The 22867-nt window shown below is 37.6% G+C and overlaps 1 protein-coding gene across 4 annotated transcripts in view; it reads right to left on the bottom strand.

Moving 5' to 3' along the window:
- The window catches only part of LOC108695459 (protein argonaute-2), a 51593-nt gene that overhangs the window by 1726 nt on the left and 27000 nt on the right, over nt 1-22867 (bottom strand). Inside the window, exons 3-18 of one of the 4 annotated variants that reach the window (XM_018223986.2) lie at nt 21988-22108; nt 20338-20519; nt 20066-20202; nt 18611-18745; nt 16331-16418; nt 15319-15466; nt 13287-13406; nt 12884-13033; nt 9939-10072; nt 7381-7565; nt 5219-5378; nt 3953-4043; nt 3611-3805; nt 3378-3512; nt 1881-1982; nt 1337-1536 (exon numbers count right to left, since the gene is read on the bottom strand). In XM_018223986.2, the coding sequence (XP_018079475.1) occupies nt 1337-1536; nt 1881-1982; nt 3378-3512; nt 3611-3805; nt 3953-4043; nt 5219-5378; nt 7381-7565; nt 9939-10072; nt 12884-13033; nt 13287-13406; nt 15319-15466; nt 16331-16418; nt 18611-18745; nt 20066-20202; nt 20338-20519; nt 21988-22108 (2283 nt within the window). Of the gene's footprint in view, nt 1-1336; nt 1537-1880; nt 1983-3377; nt 3513-3610; nt 3806-3952; nt 4044-5218; nt 5379-7380; nt 7566-9938; nt 10073-12883; nt 13034-13286; nt 13407-15318; nt 15467-16330; nt 16419-18610; nt 18746-20065; nt 20203-20337; nt 20523-21987; nt 22109-22867 lie in introns of all 4 variants that reach the window. The other 3 variants (XM_018223988.2, XM_018223985.2, XM_018223987.2) reach the window with 3 other exon arrangements.

Raw genomic sequence — 22867 nt, 5'->3', positions numbered from 1 at the left:
GGTCATGAAACTCCTCGGTAACTTATAATATCCTTATAATTTACAAGAGGGGTTACTTTTTTTCACTGTATAATACACAAAAGCCATGAATATCCTGTAAAATATATCCTTATAAACGTTGACTAGTGATGTCATCAGTTATAAACGGTGACTAGTGAAACTTGTGTATTATAATAAATTCAGTACCCTTGTTGGGAAATATGAGGATATTAGAAGTAACCTCGGAGTTCCATGACCTGTATAGTGACTTATAATACTTATATTTTACAATAGAGGGTACTTTATTCATTAAATAATAGACAAAGCCATGAATATCCTGTAAATTATATACTTATAAACGGAGCTTAGTGATGTCATTTTGTCACGACTCACTAAAACTTGTGTATTATAATAAATACCCGACCCCTTGTGCCTTAATATGGTCACAGAACCCTTCAGTGACTTCTAATATCCTTATCATTTACAGTAGGGGTATATTATCCCTTTTAATAAATGAGTGATAGTCAGAGTTCCCTGTATAACTCAGCCTGCAGCCTTGTGTCTTTATATGGTCACAGAACAACCCCTCAGTGACTTCTAATATCCTTATCATTTACAGTAGGGGGTACATTATCCCTTATAATAAATGAGTGATACTCAGAGTTCCCTGTATAACTCAGCCTGCAGCCTTGTGCCTTTATATGGTCACAGAACAACCCCTCAGTGACTTCTAATATCCTTATCATTTACAGTAGGGGGTACATTATCCCTTATAATACATGAGTGATACTCAGAGTTCCCTGTATAACTCAGCCTGCAGCCTTGTGTCTTTATATGGTCACAGAACAACTCCTCAGTGACTTCTAATATCCTTATCATTTACAGTAGGGGGTACATTATCCCTTATAATACACGAGTGATACTCAGAGTTCCCTGTATAACTCAGCCTGCAGCCTTGGGCCTTTATATGGTCACAGAACAACCCCTCAGTGACTTCTAATATCCTTATCATTTACAGTAGGGGTATATTATCCCTTTTAATAAATGAGTGATAGTCAGAGTTCCCTGTATAACTCAGCCTGGAGCCTTGTGCCTAGAAGTGTATATAGGGTACATTGTTCCCTATATAAGCTATAGCATTATATAAGAGAATTGTGTAATGGAAAGAAGTCTAAAATATTACCAGGCCACGTAGGCTGTAAGCAATACATGTAAATACAACTAAACTGACCCCTCAGAACATTTACCAATGCTGTTGCAAAGTATGAATGTTCCAACACAATGTTTATCTCTTTAAAATTATCTGAAATCTTGACCTGCCAGTAAATTAAAAAATACAACATACATACGTACGTACCTGTCATGCTCTTTATCCACCAAATGATACCTTGCTCTGAATGCCACCAGGTGAGCATAATACGCTGGGGCAGGTATTGATACAGAACGAGTGCAACGAACATAAGTGTGGCAGAGCTGGTAAGTGAGGATCTGCAGTTCATCAGATGAAAAACGATTGTCATCCCACAGGACATGATAGTGTGACGGCCTGCTTGTTCCCTGTAGGAATACGGTATAGGCAGTTAGAAATACTGAACTTGACAAATTAGTCTGGAAAAGCAAGCTCCACTTCAAGACACATGAAGCCTCTACAGGTAAAACTGATATAAAATTACTGTTTTTAATCAGAAGGTGGTTAAAGACTTCATAATTGCTACAAAAAAGTTCATTCGTACAAAGATAATTTTAGAAAGTGAGTTATATCAATGTACTTCAGCATTCTGACTGTACATATCATTTACAGTTACCAATACTTTTCATATGTTCTTCTGTGGCAGATCAGTGCATTCAGTATGATATCTTTTTGTATTCAACACATGGCACACTTTGATCGAAGAACCTACCTGAATACCAGCGTGACTGCACAGGTAAAAATCAAACTCTGAAGGGTGAGTGATCTTTGTGTCAACTGTGGTACCAGCTGGTATATTTCCACTTTTCCCTACCTATAGGGAATAAAAAAAATATAAAATGAAATAGATCAATTCTGTAACATAAGTCTAATTCTAAGTACTGCCTTATACAAGTTATGGCCACCATTGCACAGTTTTTCTTCACTACATTATCTCACGATTTACCACAGGCAACATCTTGCATAAGTGGATAAAATTTACCTGCCCGATTGATGACCTGGCATCTATTAAGACCGCACTTTAGGACAATGATATAAGGCAATTTAATCATTGAGGCAGAGGAATTTTTACCAACATTATACTATTTTAATATAGCTTGTATTCTGCTAACCATTTCACTTTGTGCCTAAGTAGCACGTGCAGTGAATCAGCAGAAAAGATGGAGCGCAACCGGGGCATCTTCGGATCTTCCCTGATAAAGGGCTGTGGTTGCCCATAATGTACAACATTTCTAGCCTACTTCTTTAGTTAAGCATTAGTTCTCCTTTAAGAATGTTAAAATAATCAATTAATTTGCTAATAGTTGACATAGCAAATAAAAAACAAAAAATACGAAAAAAAATTGTAGAAGTAATACGTAAATTGGCGAACAATAAAAATACATTGCAAGGCCCCTTTGTCAGGCAAAATACAAACATTAAAGGAATTGGTGCACTATGCCAGTAACTGCACAATTATAAATCAAATAAAATAAAGAGTGTCCAAAACAATTTAATGAGAGGAGAAAAATACTCACAGTTCACCCCAGTCCAGTGGGTGCAAAAATCTTGAACAGGAAAAGGTTGTCAGTTTTCTCCAAGAATAAATTCAAATAATTGATTAGGACATATAGATGACCGCCTAACGCGTTTCGTGCCTACTGGGGCACTTACTCATAGGCCACAGTGGGCACGAAACGCATTAGGCCATCGTCTGTATGTCCTAATAAATTATTTGAATTTTTAATTATAATTCTGGTCTTTACTTTTGGAGAAAACTCACAACCTTTTGTTGTTCCAAAATACAAATGAAAGCTAGAAAGGCACAGCATATACACTGTTAGATCCGTGAAAGGTATTCATGGGCAATACATGAGGAAATTACAGACAGAGAGAGAGATCAATTGTAGATATAATAAAATCAATTAGGATGGATTGTAAATAGTCCAGGAGTCTGGATTCAGTCTATTTACAACCCACCCTAATTAATTTTATTATCTCTACAATTAATCTCTATCCATCTGTAACTTCCTAATTTATTGCCCAATATAGGTATCACTTCTACAATACATTTTGTATTTTTTTTTTTATTTGTTAGTTTTGTTACTGGCTAACACGGTACCAACGTTTATGTTTTTCGCTAATAGTTGACAAAATCAAAGAATACAAAGCATTGGTTACTAATAATATTCTCACTGAAGATCTACAACCCAAACCAATCATTACTTACCCGCTCGTTTCGGTCTGTACAGAACAGCCGTGTGTGATGTCTTTTCTGCACTACAATAAATGTAATTCCTGGCTGGTAATCCTTCTCCAGTTTAATACAGGCTTCCCTAATGGCCAGAAGCTCATGATGGAGAACCTGGAGAAAGAAAAATCAGGTAGTCAAGTTGGCTAATTTAAAAAGAAAGCTTTAGGATCTTACATTCCTTCATTTGAAATAAAAAAAAACCTAAAGACCTGTTGGAACTGTCCTTCTGAGACACCGTCTCTGTAAAAGATGATCCTTGTGGGCTTGAAGCGAGTGGACTTGTAGAACTGGATAAGCAGCTCTCGAACCATGGCAGACAGATCCTGGATGATTTCTTGTCTGTGCTGCTGCACCCGCACAGTGGCACAGTATCGGTTGGGGTGTGCATCCATACTACCTACAACCTAACATTACAAAGAAAAAACAAATAGATAAAGTCAAGGATAACATTATATACTGTAGATACCTGTCACTTTTGGAAGGGGCAATACATGCATAATCCTTAATTTCTGTGACTCCTAGGCTGCAGCGGATCATATACAGATGCTTACCGCAGCAATTGAAGGTTTTTTACCGTCCCCTGCTGGTGGGTGGGTAACATCAGCTCCAAGGAAAATGACAGGCTGTTGAAAGACAGGAGGTCTGCAAGAGAAAAGTGTGTTATAAACCAACTAGCAGTATGGCAACAATCAGCTGATAAATCCACTCAAAGGCAGATATTGCTTGGATAATTAAAATTAAAGGACTTTTCAGAATAGGGTATCATACAAACACAAACAATAGCAGATTAATGGGCTACAGCATGTGAGGCAGATTTCTTGGTTAGGGTATTTAGCCTAATAAAGAAGTGATGAATCAGAAACTTCAATAGAAATGCCTTATGCAGCGTATTAGTTGGCCATTGAGTACCATCAAATTAGCATAAACAGACGTGTTACTTAAAAGGGATACTGTCATGGGAAAAAACATTTTTTTCAAATTAAATCAGTTAATAGTTCTGCTCCAGCAGAATTCTGCACTGAAATCCATTTCTCAAAAGAGCAAACAGATGTTTTTATATTCAATTTTGAAATCTGACATGGGGCTAGACATATTGCCAATTTCCCAGCTTCCCCAAGTCATGTGACTTGTGCTCCGATAAACTTCAATCACTCTTTACTGCTGTACTGCAAGTTAGAGTGATATCACCCCCTGCCTTTTCCCCACCAGCAGCCAAACAAAAGAACAATGGGAAGGTAACCAGATAGCAGCTCCCTAACACAAGATAACAGCTGCCTGGTAGATCTAAGAACAACACTCAATAGTAAAAACCCATGTCCCACTGAGACACATTCAGTTACATTGAGAAGGAAAAACAGCAGCCTGCCAGAAAGCATTTCTCTCCTAAAGTGCAGGCACAAGTCACATGACATGGGGCAGCTGGGAAATTTGACAAAATGTCTAGCCCCATGTCAGATTTCAAAATTGAATATAAAAAAAATCTGTTTGCTCTTTTGAGAAATGGATTTCAGTGCAGAATTCTGCTGGAGTAGCACTATTAACCGATTCATTTTGAATATAACATTTTTTCTGATGATAGGATCCCTTTAAATTTTAAAGGATTCCTGTAGGGATGGGGGTGATAAGGAGCCTGAGGTCAGACAACATTGCAGCTTAGACAAAAGACAACATGCAAGTGGAGACATTAACACATTCACGAGGGAGTGACAATGCAAGACTACAGTAATAATTATAGAATAAACTCTTTACATCTCTACTATACAATAAAGTGAAATAAAAGTATGGAAGCCCTTTAAAATGTATACGTGACAACTTACCTGCCCTGGGGCAACAAGATATTATTGACTCCTCCTAATTTTACATTGATTTTTAAGCACAGGTTAGACAGGGTCTGTGGTGTGGTTCTCTGCACATTTTTCATCTGAACACACTGAGTAGCCATTCCCAGAACAGTGTCCCCAACACGTTTCACTTCCGCTGCAAACAGAAGAAAAAAACATGCATTCAGGTTCTTTTTCAGATGTTAATAGACTTTACACATGGGTGTTTTTTTATGCATTCACAAACACACGCTGAAAGAAAAACAGCATATTGCATTTCCATGTGTTTTTTTTTTTTTTAAACGCAACTAAAATTTTTATTCTATTGTGTTTTCCAAGAGCATCAGTTGCCAGAAAATGCAGCAGGTTTCTCATGGAAAATAATTAAAGAAAAGTATAATCTTCCAGAGAGGGAAAGATTAAGTTATTCACAAGTTAAACACAAATTTCAACTACCGTATATACTCGAGTATAAGCCGAGGTACCTAATTTTATCTCCAAAAACTGGGAAAGCTTATTGACTCGAGTATAAGCCTAGGGTGAGAAATGCAGCAGCTTCTGGTAAGTTTCAATCAAAAAATTGAGGGTTTCTGCTCCCATTGGAGGTGCCAGCGTCTCGTTTTTGGATGCCAGCGACCATTCTTGGACGCTGGCGAATATTCTTGGAGACTATTCTTGGACGCCGGCGACTATTCTTAGACGCCAGCGTTTTTGCGCTTGACCCGAGTATAAGCCGAGGTAGAGTTTATAAGCATATTTTGGGGGCTGAAAAACTCGGCTTATACTCGAGTATATACGGTAATTGGTAACAAAACTAAGTTACAATTAAAAATACCACTTTTATGAATCAATTTTACATTTATTAGAAGTTCCCAAATTGAATAGTATTCCACAGATAGCAACATATTTGTTTAATGAATTGTCTAAGGATGCTGATCCATTGGCTAAATCTGGAGAAAAATGGTCTTCTTTCTTGGGAGTTGACATAACTTTTAGAAACCTTCTAAAGTCGTCAATTACTAATGGCGGCCACTAGGAAGTTTATATTTTTATTTTGGATATATAGAAAAAGCCCCGACATTGAAAGATGTACTTTTTACTATTTGCATAGTTTATGTATTCAAGAAGTTATTAGATTCAGAATTAAAGGTTTTGCTTTAAGAAATAAAATAAAAAGGAGATGGTCAATTTATGTGGAAACTTTAGATGACAACAAAAAGGAATTTTTACTCAAATTTATGGAGAAGGTTGATTAAAAATTCAGGATTAAGTTGTTACTCCATTCACGTAACTATTTAAATGGTAGTTACTAATTAACTCTATCTGCATTTTAAAATTCATATGGTCGAGCAACAATAAATAATCTGAATCCTGCTGAAAAAGATCCTGGCCGAATCCCGAACCGAATCCTGGATTTGGTGCATCCTTAAATGAAAGGTAAGTCTTAAAGTACAACCAGGTACAATGTAATATAATCAATAAGCTGATGTGTTTAAGTTCAAACCGGTCCCTCAAACACATAAAAGAGGCTGCATAAAAGAGCCCTAATACCATGTTCCATTAGCTTCCTTTTTTATAAACTTATGTAATGTGGTGTTGCGTTTTTTTGTTCTTTTTTTTTTATACAGGTATAGGATCCCTTATCCGGAAACCCGATATCCAGAAAACTCCGAATTACGGAATGGCTGTCTCCCATAGACTCCATTTTATACAAATAATCCAAATTTTTAAAAATGATTTCCTTTTTCTGTGTAATAATAAAACAATAACTTGTACTTAATCCCAACTAAGATATAATTAATCCTTATTGGAAGCAAAACCAGCCTATTGGGTTTATTTCATGTTTAAATTAATTTCTAGTAGACTTAAGGCATGAAGACCCAAATTACGGAAAGATCTGTTATCCGGAAAACCCCAGGTCCCGAGCATTCAGGATAACCGGTCCCAAACCTGTACATTGTTATTCACATTTCTTATAATATAAATATGAGCATGTCCTTTCTGTAAATTAAGGGCAATGACAATGTTTTATTATGGCTACAAACCCCAGAAAACCTCTTTCATGGGGACTGGAATTTTGTCTGCTAAAACCCACAAATCACACAAGTGCTAAAGACAATCCAACATATCGATGTGGTTGATTTTCAGTTTGTACTCACCATAGACAGGGGTTTTCCCGGGAAGTATTACAACGACTAGTTGTAGCCCTGTGTAGGTATTCTTCAGATGCCTGAACATTGGCTCAACACTATCTGCTCCCTGGGCATATTTGCAGAAACATGGCTGCCCCTGGATAGGCATCCCAGCATCACGAGAGATCTTCCTCAGTTGTTCTGTAAAAGTCCTGATGAAACACCACACTATAGTGAGCCTTTAATGCATATACAAGGTTTAATAATAGTTTTGTTTTCATAGTGCTTTGCATTACTAATGTATATACAGATCAGTAAGCAGCAGTAAGGGCTGTAATTGACTGGCAGACTCCTAACAGTGTAAAGCATTTGTACCCCATTTCTTTAATAAAGGGATTCTTCAGCTTTCGGTTGAGTTGTTTTTCAGACTTTTTTCAATTACAGGTATAGGAACCCTTTTCCGGAAACCCAATATCCAGAAAGCTCAGAAGTAAGGAATGGCTGTCTCCCCTAGACTCCATTTTATCCAAATAATCCAAATTTTTAAAAATGATTTCCTTTTTCTCTATAATAATAAAACAGTAGCTTGTACTTGATCCCAACTAAGATATAATTAATCCTTATTGGAAGCAAAACCAGACTATTGGGTTTATTTAATGTTTAAATGAATTTCTAGTAGACTCAAGGCATGCAGATCCAAATTACAGAAAGATCCGTTATCCGGAAACCCCCAGGTCCCGAGCATTCTGGATAACAGGCCCCATACCAGTACTTTTATTTTTTTACCTTTTTTCCCCAAAATCTGGATAAGTAAACCTTTAAAATAAGTGAATGCAAAATTGATGAGGAGGCTATTATAAACACTTTTGCAATTTACATTCACTATTTATTTTCTTTTAATTCCAAGATATTAAGGGATACATGTACTGTTAATGTTAATGTCAATGAAGGGAAGTTTCCCACCAGTCTGACCAGCAAGTAGTCAAGGAAGTTGTCAGGAGAAAGAAAGAGGCTGATGTTCTTCTGCTTAGGAAAGATGTGAGAAAGGTTTCTAATTTTATTCCTAAGCAGAAGAACATCAGCCTCTTTCTTTCTCCTGACAACTTCCTTGACTACTTGGTGGCTGTTGTAACTAAATTCATATTAAAGAGGTGGTTCACCTTTAAATAAACTTTTAGTATATTATAGTATGGCCAATTCTAAGCAGCTTTTGAATTGGTCTTATTTTTTTTATAGTTTTATAATTAATTGCTTTTTTCTTCTACCTCTTTCCTGCTTTAAAATGGGGCTCACTGACCCCATCTAAAAAACAAACACTTTTGAGGGCTACAAATGTATTGTTACTGCAACGTTATTTTACTCATCTTTCTACTCAGGCCTTTCCTATTCACATTCCAGGCTCTTCATCAAATTAATGCCTGGTTGCTGGGGTAATTTGGACCCTAGCAACCAGACTGCTGAAATGGCAAACTGGAGAGCTGCTGAATAAAAAGCTAAATAACTCAAAAACCACAAAAAATAAAACATGAAAACCAATTGCAAATTGTCTCAGAATATCCCTCTCTACATCATACTAACAGGTAAATCAAAGGCGAACAACCATCTTTAACAGTACATGTATCCCTTAATATCTTGGAATAAAAACAAAATAAATAATGAATGTATATTACAAAATTTCTTATAGCACCCTCACCCATTCTAAATTCACTTATTTTAAAGATTTACTTATCCTTAAAAGTTTAACATCCCTGTCTCTGGTGTTTGAGTTCCAATTTTGCAACATTTAGTTGATCCATTTTTCAGCAGCATCTCTGGAGTATTAGTAACTATTGTATCAAATTTAACAGCTGCATTTAATGAGACTCTGGGATTCTGCTCAGCGGGGACAAAGATAACAAATGGATCAACAAAATGTATCAATTTAGAACAGTTTACAGGGTCGGCGACCCACCTCCAGAGCTGCTTTAGAAGGTGAAAAATGACACTTTACACTAGAAAACGGTCACACGTAGAAAATAGAAAGTAGTTAGAAAAAGTCTATTTCTGTGAAACTATCTGAAACCAACTGAAAAAAGTGTTGGAAGGTTAACAACCCCTTTAAGCTAGGTCTCCTTTAAATTGATCTTTGGCTCAATAATTTAGAACAGTTTACAGGGTCGGCGACCCACCCCCAGAGCTGCTTTAGAAGGTGAAAAATGACACTTTACACTAGAAAACGGCCACACGTAGAAAATAGAAAGTAATTAGAAAAAGTCTTTATTTCTGGGAAACTATCTGAAACCAACTGAAAAAAGTGTTGGAAGGTGAACAACCCCTTTAAGCTAGTTCTCCTTTAAATTGATCTTTGACTGAACGGTATCAGTTATCAGCAGAGCTTACCAATTTCCTGGTGTATTGTGTCTATAGTCATGTGCCATAAAGTGCAAAATGGCAAGAATGAAAATAAATGTCAGCTCTTCCACAACTCATTAGAATTTAGACCACTGCTACTAACATTATGAACAGATACTTGTTATTAAGCAATAAAGCAGATTGATTGGTGTAATGTCAAGTCTGTATTAAATGACACTTGGAGAGCCACTCACTTGAGGTGAACTTCAGTACACTGCCGCTGTGGGGCAAAGCAGGCGATGGCCCACACCTTTATTTCAATGCCGGTGTGGAACTGTTTGTTTCTCATATCCCAGACACCCTGGACAGGCGTAGCAATTGCTTTATTCTGAAAACCACAAAGATCACATCTTGAAGATTCTAGCAGCAGTAAAATCAAATAATCACACCAATGTTGGTCACACCAAACACTCATGACAAATAGTAGCCATCTAAGCAATATATGAAAGCTAGTGTAATGCTTCATACAATATCTGCGTATTTATAAAATTATGGGAGGGAGATATAGGCGCACTACTAATTAACATGAGCCATTATATTGCAGTAAAGTTACATGAAAAACCCCACACTACACTAAAGTGACATGGGTGATAAAGTTATATGAGGGCAGAGACAGATGAGAAGATGCGGGAGACTAATTGGAAAACAAACTGCTTCAAGTGCCTTCCCGCTGGCTATTTCGATTCCCATTTCGGCGGGGAGAAAGTTCGGGAGATTAGTCACCCGAAGAAGAGGGGATTTGTCGCTGGGCGACTAAATCTCCCTGAATCTTTTTGTCTGTCTCTGCCCTAAGAGTACTAGTATCTTGCCCTACACCAGCTATCCATTGTGTTGTAGTATACTTTTGTTCCATTAGACACACAATAGGAATCTGCAGACGATTATCTCTTTACTGTAGGTGGAGGGGTACTATGTTATTTGCAGGGCTGCAGAGGAGTAAAGGATTTTGTGTGTGTGTGTAGGGGCATCAGTCCAGGTTCCACCTGCATAGTAAGGCTGTACCAAATTTGGCTGAATTTGAGAGCACATATCTGGATTCAGTGCATCCCTACTGTATAGTTAAAGGGGAACTATCGCAAAAATGACAATTTAACAAATTTCAACATACTGAAATAAACATTCTAAACACAATCAATTACAAATTCTGCATTGTTTCTGAAATAATCAAGTTTATCTTCACTATCCCTCTCTCAGCATCTCTTTTTTTCCTCATTCTCGCTTCATACAGCAGTTGGATGTCAGATGAATGATCCAATATATCTTATAGGGGGGGTCCTTATGCCTAGAAGATGTCTTAGCGCTCACTCTATTAAACTCACCAGACATCATGTCTCTCTACATGCAGAATTTGTGCAAAAGGAAGTTATTTTATTAGATTTTGTTTGTACGGGAATCAGTTATTTGAGCGAGTTCTAATACATCTTCTAGGCAAAAGGAGCCCCCTATAAGATATATTGGATCTAACTGTCAGTAAATATCTGACACCCAACTGCTGCATGAAGAGAGAATGAACAGAAACAGATGCTGAGAGAGGAATAGTGAAGATTGAACTTAATTATTTCAGAAACAATGCAGAATTTGTAATTGATTGTATTTAGAAAGCTCTTACTTCGGTATGCTTATATAAATTTTTCGCAAAAGTTCCCCTTTAATTAAAATCTTTGCAAGTTTTTATGACAAAATTCATATGCTCCTATTGAGAGAAAACAGTATCATCTACATATCATGCAAAAAACTCATACCACACTCAGCAAAAAAACAAGTTAAAACGTTAGTAGTTTTGGAAACATGCAATCTAAGAATTTTTCTCAAACCTAAGAACTGCCTATTTTAATCAAATGGTTAATTTTCCCTAAAAATAGTGTGCCTTGGTTTGGTCAGAATCTGACACTGCAATACATTGAGTGCAGCATGGGTAGATGTCTCCCTAATATAAAGTTCCACAATAACTATAATAACTACAGTTCATCAACCCATTTACAGAGGATTGTAAACAATTTATGAGCCATGTGACTTTTCAGGCCCAGAGACGTAAAGCATATAAACAAGCCTAGCTTTTAATAAAATTTAAATAAAAATTGCATATACGACGGCAAATGTATTTCAACACTGTTAGAAAACAAGTGTATCCCAAACCGTGTACTATTTTATCAATTTCTTATTAATACAATAATTTTCTTAATCATACAAAATGGAAATATAATCTGTACAATACTCAAACATGGAGCCGGCTCTATGAAAACTTTTATTTCCTAATTTTGTAATCTAAGGGTTCAACTGTGAATGACCATTGATTTTTTTCATTCTTATTACAGGTATAGGATCAGTTATCCGGAAAGCCATTATCCAGAAAGTTCCGAATTATGGTAAGGCATATGCAAATTAGGGGTGGGAAGGGGACATTTTTTTTACTTCCTTGTTTTGTGACAAGAAGTCATGTGGTTTTCCTTCCCACCCCTAATTTGCATATGCAAATTAGGATTTAGTTCGGCCTGGTTGAAGGATTCGGCTGAATCCCGAATCCTGCCGAAAAAGGCCAAACCCCAAACCGAATCCGGGATTCGGTGCATCCCTAGCTGTGACTGATCCAAACTGAGATAAAATGAATCCTTACTAGAAGCAAAACCAGCCTATTAGGTTTATTTAAATTTTACACGATTTTCTAGTAGAAATAGGGGCAGATTTATCAAAATGTGAGATTAGAACTCGCCACAGAAAAACTCACCCATGTTTTATTCATTCCTATGGGATTTATAGCATCACATTTATCAATGGAGTTCACCATTTGATAAATATTCTTCTAAAAATCCCATAGGAATGAATAAAGTGGTGAGTTTTTCTGTGGCGAGTTCTAATCTCACATTTTGATCAATCTGCCCCTTAATGTATGAATATCCAAATTACGGAAAGATCCATTATCCGGAAAACCCCAGGTCCCAAGCATTCTGGATAACGGGTCCCATACCTGTACTAGGTTATTAAAAACAAAACTCAACACTCCACACACATTTAGTAGAACATGCAGCAGCATGAAGCAGTAACAATCACTTTAAAAAAATTAATTAATAACAAAACAGATTAATAGCAAAAGCAAGCACAGCAACACAGTATATAGATCAAGAACTATATAGATGTCTACCAAGGGAGCATTTGGCTCTTCCCATACCCTGCCTCCATAAAGGATTGAAGGAGGTTGAAGGACTCTGCCTGTGACATCGGTCATGTCATCTTTCACCATTATACCAAACTCTCGCACAAAGGGATCAGTATTAAAACTTGCACTTCGCATCTGAAAGAAAGTGAACAGAAAGACAGGTTTCATAATTTGGTATAATAAAACCTACTAAGATTCTCCATGTTCAGAGATAATGACATTAGCAGTGCACAGTTAATGCCCCTGTATAATAAACTCCAGCTAGTGACAACAGTTCAAATGAAGGGGAGTATACTGCTAATATACCATTACAAGGACCAAACACGGTGCATCTTTTTGTAAATGGAGCACTGCATATTTTTACAAACCAGTAAAAGCGTTTACTTACTAATTTACTGATCTCTTCCTGGCGATCTGGAGCAGATCGAGCAGTTGCCCGTATCATAGTGGAAGTCTGATTGTCCGTAAGTTTCTTTATGCACCTTTGACCTGCCACTATATTGCATACCTAACAGGAATAAAACAAAGGTTGTATTGCTTGGAGAGATATATGGTTCAGTGCTATTTATAATTAGGACAGTATTTACAGTTTAAGGATTAGAGCCAGCTGTATATATTTTTTTTAAAACATTTTTAAGGCAAAAATGTTCCGCTTTCCCTTCTTCAAACCCATCGCCACTCTAGTAACCTTTCTTACAGACAAAGATTTCTTGAGCATCAATTTCTCAAACCCAGTGTCTCCTTTACTAGGGATGCACCAAATCCAGGATTCGGCCTTTCAGCAGGATTCGTATTCGGCCGGCTGAACCAAATCTGAATTTGCATATGCAAATTAGGGGTGCGGAGGGAAATCGTGTGACTTTTTGTCACAAAACAAGGAAGTAAAAAGTAAAGTAAAAAAAATTAGGATTCAGAATTCAGCCGAACCCTTGCAAAGGATTCGGGGGTTCAGCCGAACCCAAAATAGTGTATTCGGTGCATCCCTATCCTTTACTCCTCATATCTAATCAATAACCAAATCACTTTAATTTTTGAAAGAATTCTTAATATGACTGATCAACACACAAAAAGCCAAAATTTAAGTTGAATGTTAAGTCTAATAACACCAACTGCTAAATGGTCTTTACCCTTCCAATATATAAACACATAAATACACTTTGCTACCAAAGAAAGTTTTTTTTTGTTTTTTTTTTAAAGGGAACACCAAGGCTCCAAAAAATGATTTTAATTGAATTTAATTCTGAATTAATCCTCTTGTTCTTTTGATATCGTTTTCAAAATATGTACTTTTTTTGTCGATACCTACTGGGACTGACAGATCAGTACTGAAGCACAAGTAACCCAGGATATTAAGAATGCAGCTGCCCTACTGAGAAACCACCATAAACATAAACTAATGTCTCAAGGGATTTGTAGACATTATGGATGATGAGGAAGTCACTCCTGTATGTAAGTGGTAAAATTGGCTAAATAGCGGATCATGATGACATGATTAAATCCTAGACAGAAGCTGGTCACAGAGTGAGCTATATGGCAAAACTCTATATGCACAGCACACAGTACAAATTTACTCTGTTTGGAGCGTTTATGTCCTCTCTAACAAATAGGTTCCAGGAACAAGAGGCCTAGGGGGCCCATTCACTAAGTACGAGTGAAGGAATAGCGTAAAAATAGTTTGATTTTGGAATGGTTTTTTGGCTACTTCGACCATCGACTACGACCTACGAATCGAACGATTCGAAGTAAAAATCGTTTGAATATTCGACCATTCGATAATCGAAGTACTGTCTCTTTAAAAATTTCTTTGACCCCCTAGTTCGCCACCTAAAACCTACCGAGGCCAATGTTAGCCTATGGGGAAGGTCCCATTAGGCTTGCTAACAATTTTCTGATCGAAGGATAATCTTCGATCGATGGATTAAAATCCTACGAATCGTTCGATTCAAAGAATTTAACCGTTCGATCGAACGATTATTCCTTCGATCGAACGATTATTCCTTCGATCGACCGAATTGCGCAAAATCCTTCGACTTCGATGTCGAAGGATTTTAATTTGGCAGTCGAATATCGAGGGTTAATTAACCCTCGATATTTGACCCTTGATACATCTGCCCCAAAGTGTTTGGCTTGTGGGAGCATTCTGTTTCCAGCCATCGCCATTAAAAGTAGCTCTTGGTCACCATCAAATAGCAGCAAACAGAATATACTGAAGCATATGCTACACAACTATACCCCACTTCATTAACTGTTATGAACTGCATACAGCAGGGAGATCCAAATCCAGTTAGTCTACAGAAGACTTAGTTTAACATAAATAAACAGTCTGTTTCAGAGACTAATACACAGTACAGTAGGTTTGTAGTTTAGATAATAATACATGGTACAAAAAAAACTGTATGACTTTCCACAAGGGAACTTGCCTCAAGAGGGAGGTACGTGTGTTTCTGCTCCTGTCCAACCTGTAAACAAGGTAAATGAGGGTAGCGCAGAACTAGTTTGTGTCTGTCCTTAAAGTACTGTGCGACTGTGCACTCTACTGTCTGTCCACTCTCCTGCTGAAGAGGGAATCTGCAGAAACAAACAAACAAACAAAAAGACACCGTTAGTGATATTTTATGAAACTGATCATACATGTGTTCAGATGTGGAAATAAAAAAAATCAGTGTGTTCAAATTTTAATCCCCCTATTTGAATGTAAATTCAAAAGCGAGATTTCACAGCTCAACCATGGAAACAGTCCTAACTCGAATATTCACACCTAAAACCTGTCCAGTTAATTTACAGGTCAATGGCAGAGGTCCCTTGAGCCATTTGGTTTGTTAATAGCCTTCCTGGCTGAGTTTTTATACGATTAGTACAATCGAATTTTCGGTTCGGAACCATTCGATCAAATACTACACATTCTAATTTTTTGTTAAATTAAAAAAAAAAAAATTCACATGAATTTGAAATTCAACCTTTGATAAAAGGGCCTACCCGTGTAAAACTAAAAGCTGTGTGTGCGGGGAGAAGTAAATCATGGGATTAATTTTAATTAAAAAAAATAAATTCCTACAAATGATCATACTTTCCATTCTATTGAAGGGAACAGACAATCTCTTCACTGTTATTAAGAAAAAGGTAAAATTATCGATTTCTATTGTTTGAAAACCTAAGCAAAGAGGCATTTTGGAAGATAAATAGTAACCATGGGTCGCAGGGAACTCAAATTTAGTAATGTAATAAAAGTTTTCTAATGTAATAAAATGTTCAGTATGTTTATGAGTTTCAAGCTAACCCAACCTAAACATCATAAGACACATTTTTAGTTCCTTACTCATAGGTTAAGAATGCTTATTAGGACAGTATTTACAGTTTTAGGGTAGAATTAAGCAGAACAGGAAGGCTAATTTTATTCTGATGTGCTTATTTACAAAGCAGAAAAGAACTTACGTTTGATGACTCGCTGGTCGCCTTGTTACATTGCAGACTCTGTATTTCCGTTTCATTTGTCCACAGTGAGTTATTTCAACTTTTAAACCTGATCGAATGTTATAACACAATTTATTTGTATGTTAGCTGTGATTTTGTTATTATCAATTTTACAGAGTAAGAGTAATAATACTATGATGCCGGTTTACTTTAACCTCTTGCCTGCTGGAGGTCTTTGGTCTTTCCATTCAACACCAGTCAAAAGTAGGGATGCACCGAATCCACCATTTTGGATTCGGCCGAATCCCCGAATCTTGCAAAAGATTCGGCCAAATACTGAACCGAATCCTAATTTGCTAATTTTTTACTTCCTTGGTTTGTGACAAAAAGTCACAAGATTTTCCTCCCGCCCCTAATTTGCATATGTAAATTAGGATTCGGATTTGGTTCGGCGGAATCCGAATCCTGCTGAAAAAGGCCGAATCCCAAACCGAATCCTGGATTCGGTGCATCCCTAGTCAAAAGTGATGGGAGAATCTGACACGTTTCACCGAAAATTCTCCAAAATGCATTGAAGTCTATGGGCAACAAATGTTTTCACCCATTGGGAGTAATTTTCAGGGTGAAACTCTGCGAAAATTTCGCTCATATGGTCATATGAAAAAGTTTGGGAACCCTAATTCTTGTGAGTTTTGTTTATCATTGGCTGAGCTTTCAAAGTAGAAACTTACTTTTAATATTGAACATGCCTTATGGAAACAGTAGTATTTCAGCAGTGCAACGTTTATTGGATTAACAGAAATTAGACCAGTGCATAAATTTGGGCACCCCAACAGAGATATTACATCAATACTTAGTTGAGTCTTTTGCAAATGTAACAGCCTCTAGACACCTCCTATAGCCTTGATGAGTGTCTGGATTTCGGATGTGGATATTTTTGACCATTCGTCCATATAAAATCTCTCCAGTTCAGTTAAATTTGATGGCTGCCGAGCATGGACAGTCTGCTTCAAATCATCCCATAGATTTTCCATCATATTCAAGTCGGGGGACTCCAGAATATTGTACTTGTCCCTCTGCATAAATGTCTTTGTAGATTTCCAAGTGAGTTTAGGGTCATTGTCTTGTTGGAATATCCAACCCCTGCAGCGGAACTTCAACTCTGTGACTGATACTTGAACATTATCCTGAAAAATTTGTCGATATTGGGTTGAATTCATCTGACCCCCCCCCCCAGTCCCTGAACTAGCCACACAGCCCCACAGCATGATGGAACCTCCACCAAATGTGACAGTCGGTAGCAGGTGCTTTTCTTGGAATGCCGTGTTCTTCTTCCGCCATGCAAAGCGCTTTTTGTTATGACAATTACTCAATTTTTGTCTCATCAGTCCAAAGCACTTTGTTCCAAAATGACTGTGACTTGTCTATATGATCTTTTCCATACAACAAGCGAGTGTGTTTGTGTGAGTGCAGAAAGGGCTTCTCATCCCCCTGCCATACACATGTTCTTTGTGCAAATTGTGCTGAATTGTAGAACGATGTACAGATACACCTGCATCTGCAGCAAGATGTTCTTGCAGGTCTTTGGCTTGTCTAACATTCTCACAATCCTCCGCATATGTCGCTCCTGTATTTTTCTTGGCCTGTCAGACCTGGGTTTTACAGCAACTGTGGCCTTCCCATTTCCTGATTAAATTCCTTACAGTTGAAACTCACAGTTTAAACCTCTGAGATAGCTTTTTCAGCCTTCCCCTAAACCATGAACAATCTTTGTTTTCAGATCTTTTGAGAGTTGCTTTGAGGATCTCATGCTGTCACTCTTCAGAGGAGAGTCAAACAGAAGCACAACTTGCAATTGGTCACCTTAAATACCTTTTCTTATGATTGGACACACCTGCCTATGAAGTTCAAAGCTTAACGAGCTGATCCAACCAATTTAGGGTTGCCAGTAATCAGTATTGAGCAGTTACATGCATTCAAATTAGCTATATTACAAGGGTACCCACATTTTTGCACAGTCGTTTTTTCCACATTTGATTTAATTTCATACAACTGAATACTGCTTCACTAAAAATCTCAGAAAACACCCCAGTACTCAGATATTCCTGGGAAATGAAAGACATACCACTGTTATCTATTTTGTTGAAAGTGAAGTAAATTATTATGCAGGCTGAGAGGGGTTCCCAAACTTTTTCATATGACTGTATGTGCCAGTGAAGTCCCTGGATGTAGATTTTAAAGCAGGCAAGTAGTTGAAGAATCACAGGGAAAGAGAGCAACCGTTGCTTGAACTTGATTTACCTTTAATTTCTTTGGTAAATTTAACCCTTTGGGAATCGGTAAGAGGTTTCTGTTGCTCTTCGATGCTCTTAAAATCCAGAACTTCACACATAAACTCAATCACTGGTTGTGCTTTGTAAAATGCCGTCGCAGACACTGGGGATATATAAAAAAAATGCAATGGCAAAACCAATTTTTTGTTTTAGCTTGCTGTAAGTTTATTTATACAAAACTCAGGTAATTACAGACAACTGGACAAAAATTTTTTACAGAAGCTTGCAGTCGAGGTCAGCTCAAATATGCAAAAGGAGGCATCTCTTGGCTGACCTACACTGAGCTCTGCTGTGTGCAAATGATTGATTTCTCAGCTGAGACATTCAGCCTATGTGGCCACAGCTCCTAGTAGCAGCTACTTGTCCGACTACAACATTTTAGAAAACACCCTGCCATAGACAATGCTGAGAAATGGATCTGCTAAACACACATAGAGCCAATTATCTGTAAATTATCAGCATTGTCTATATTTGTAGCCATGATAAGTAGCTGCTACTAGTAGCTCTGTGTGTCTTAACCCTTAGGGTAAGGGCACACCTGGCGATTCGACTGGTGACGAATCGCCTCTTTGGGCGACTAATCTCCCCGAACGGCTTCCCCGTCTATAATGAAAAATTGCCTGTGGCAAGGCACACATGGCGCATCGTATTCCGAAGTCGCCCGAAGTTTCTTCGTGAGGCAACTTTGGAAAACGAAACACTGCGTGTGCCATGCCGCAGCAGATTTTTTATTATAGCCGGCGGAAGACAAGGGGAAGCCGTTTGGGGAGATTAGTCGCCCCCCAAAGAAGAGGTGATTAGTCGCCAGGCGACTAAATCTCCCCAAATCGCCAGGTGTACCCTTACCCTTAGGATCCCTTCGAAACAAAACAAGCCAAGGAGGGCTGATATGCAATAACCCAGGAGGCTGACAGCCATTTGACGTCAGAAATATTCCCATGTACTAAACACAATTCAACAGGAGCCTGTACAGGAGCTGTTTTGAGTGCCAGAGGGATTAAAAAAAAGACCAGAATTACAGAAAATTAAATATTTGGTTTTAACAAAACTTCTGTATGAAAAAACAGAAATATCAATAATAGATTGTTGAAACTATTTAAAGGGCAACAGTAAAAAATAAAACTTCCTTGATTGCATTAAGATATTATTTCTAAGTTACTGTGCACTTTTTCTGGGTGGGTTTTTTGGACAAATTAATTACCGTAACCAAGGTTCTAGTGTACAGCGTAAGTTTTGTTGAAACAAAGCATCCATATGTAAGAAGACTAGGAAGCACAGACTACAGCTACTCAATTTGGTCCCCAAAGTGGTTAATGGCAGGGCCTTGGTAGTTACTGGTTGATTACTATGAACCCCTTTTCTGCTGTTCATAATTTTTCATGCACTGTTTACAAATAGGAAACACTGTTTCTCTAATACCTACCATCAATATTGAGCATCATTTTCCAGAGGGAAGGTCGTACAGACTGATGGAAGCCAAACCAAACTTCTCTACCACCCCCAAGAGGATTGGCGCAGCCTTCAGATGCAGTAAAAAACGAGCGCCCCACAGGTGTGTACCTATGTTCCAAATTAAAAATTCCACTATTACTTGCATGACTATGAATGGAGAATGCCGTTTAGTAGTTTATATGTGTATGGGAAATAATGGCTTAATATGTATAAAATTAGTCAACTGAACAAAGAAAAAAGTACCTCATAGAAGGTAAATGTCTCATCACAACATCTAAAGCCTGAATTGTCTCAAAAGGGACATTGGGATGACGACCAGCCAGCGCATCATGTAGGGCTTGCAAGCTTACACATGCCATCCACTTGATTGCAACTTTGAAGATGCGATCTTTGCCTTCCCCGGGTAGTGTGACTTCTAACTCCACCTGCAGTGGGACGCAAAGACAAAAAAAGATGATTCCGATTCCATTCCCTGAATATCCAAAATAACCTGACAGCAGTAATGTTCTAATGTTATAAACATCAAGGCCAAGTACATAATTGTACATTGACAAATGCAGAGTAATATAATTGACAACCTACACCTATATTCATACCTTTCTCCTTTGTTTTATTTTGAAAAAGTATTCAACTAATCCCTTTAAGCGAAAAATCCATATTTTAAATTATAAATGAATATTACATTATTATTTTGTTTGTATCCTTAACCTAGCCACTAGGGATGCACCGAATCCAGGATTCGGTTCAGGATTCGGCCTTATCCTTCTGCCCGGCCGAACCGAATCCTAATTTGCATATGCAAATTAGGGGTGGGAAGGGAAATTGCGTGTTTTTTTGTCAGCGAACAAGGAAGTAAAAAATGGTTTCCCCTTCCCACCCCTAATTTGCATATGCAACTTAGGGTTCTGATTCGGTTCGGTATTCGGCCAGAATCTTTCACAAAGGATTCGGGGGTTCGGCCAAATCCAAAAAAGTGGAATCGGTGCATCCCTACTAGCCACCTCCATAGAATATGTTGAGTTACTGCAAAGACATAATGAGTTTGGTATTTAAAAAAAAAAAAAAAATTTAAATTCCCACCCCATTTGTTGTGTCTACGCCTGGTCTACAGATAAGGAGAAGTGAATTATGCAGGTGGGTTATATCTTCAACTTCCATAACTGCCCTGAAGAACCAATAAATTGAAAATGAAAACATTTTCAGTTTCTCTACCAGCCCTGTTTTAGCTCCAATTTCACTGGACTCCTGCTGTACAAGGGTGTATTACTGCCAACTTAGAACAGAAAATAGGCAGCTTCAGATATTCGGCTGGTTATTAATATTTTTCTACTTTACATCTTCCATATGGGCTTAATTATAACACATACAAAAAAAAAAAAAAAAAAAAACAAAACTCAGGGATCACATTAGGTTGACTTTTTTGACATGTCACCCTGGTATAACAAGTAGGAGATGAAATACCGTATATACTCGAGTATAAGCCGTCCCGAGTATAAGCCGAGGTACCTAATTTTACCTCCAAAAACTGGGAAAGCTTATTGACTCGAGTATAAGCCGAGGGTGAGAAATGCAGCAGCTTCTGGTAAGTTTCAATCAAAAAATTGAAGGTTTCTGCTCCCATTGGAGGTGCCGGCGTCTCGTTTTTGGATGCCGGCGACCATTCTTGGATGCCGGCGAATATTCTTGGAGACTATTCTTGGATGCCAGCGACTATTCTTGGATGCCGGCGACTATTCCTAGGCGCGGCGACTATTCTTAGACGTCGGCGACAGTTTTTGCGCTTGACCCGAGTATAAGCCGATGTAGAGTTTTTCAGCATATTTTGGGGGCTGCAAAACTCGGCTTATACTCGAGTATATACGGTAGGTAGAAAGGCCAGATAAGAAAACTTACTTTATCTCTTGCAATTGGAAGAGGCATTGCAGTATAAAGGTTTTTTCTTCCATCAAACACTGGTTTTCGATCCCCAAAGATTTGAGCTTTAAAGTGCTGGACCATATGTTCAACTATTTCCCTAAAAGTAAACAGAAAACAAACACATTAATTCATGTAACACAAAGTTTTCTGAATAAATGACAGCTGAGAGCAAGTCTGATTTTTCTAACCTTTGCAAAAAAAAAAAAAAAAATCAAACTTTACAAAAACATGCAAGAGAAAAAAGCAATTTACCAAGATATACTTTACTCTCTAAGCAACTTTTTAATTGGAGTTCATTATTTCTTTTTATAGTTTTTTTTTTTAATTATGTGCCTTCTTCTTCTGACACTTTCCAGCTTTCAAATGGGGTCACTGACCCCATCTAAAAAACAAATTCTCTGTAAAGCTACAAATGTATTATTAATTGCTAATTTTTATTCCTTATCTTTCTATTCAGGCCTTTCCTATTCATATTCCAGTCTCTTATTCAAATCAGTGCATGGTTGCTAGGGGAATTTGGACCCTAGCAACCAGATTGCTGAAATTGCAAACTTTAGAGCTGCTGAATAAAAAGCTAAATAACAAAATCCACAAATAATATGAAAAACAACTAAAAATTGGTCTCAGAATTCTCTACATCATACTTAAAGTTAATTTAAAGGTGAAAAACCCCTTTAAGATCCCCATGAATGGGCCAATATACAGTAAGGTTCTGAGAGATCAATTTGGCAGCCTATTGTGCAGTATATGTGGCCCTCTGATGGGCTTCCCGATAGATATCTTGCCGAAAGTCGGGCAGAAAAATCCTGTTGGATGAAGGACGGATTAGTTCATCGATCTGGTCCTCAATGCGCCA

Source organism: Xenopus laevis, chromosome 6S (assembly GCF_017654675.1).
Source record: "Xenopus laevis strain J_2021 chromosome 6S, Xenopus_laevis_v10.1, whole genome shotgun sequence".
NCBI lineage: Eukaryota > Metazoa > Chordata > Amphibia > Anura > Pipidae > Xenopus > Xenopus laevis.
This window is presented reverse-complemented; position numbering and strand designations above follow the sequence as displayed.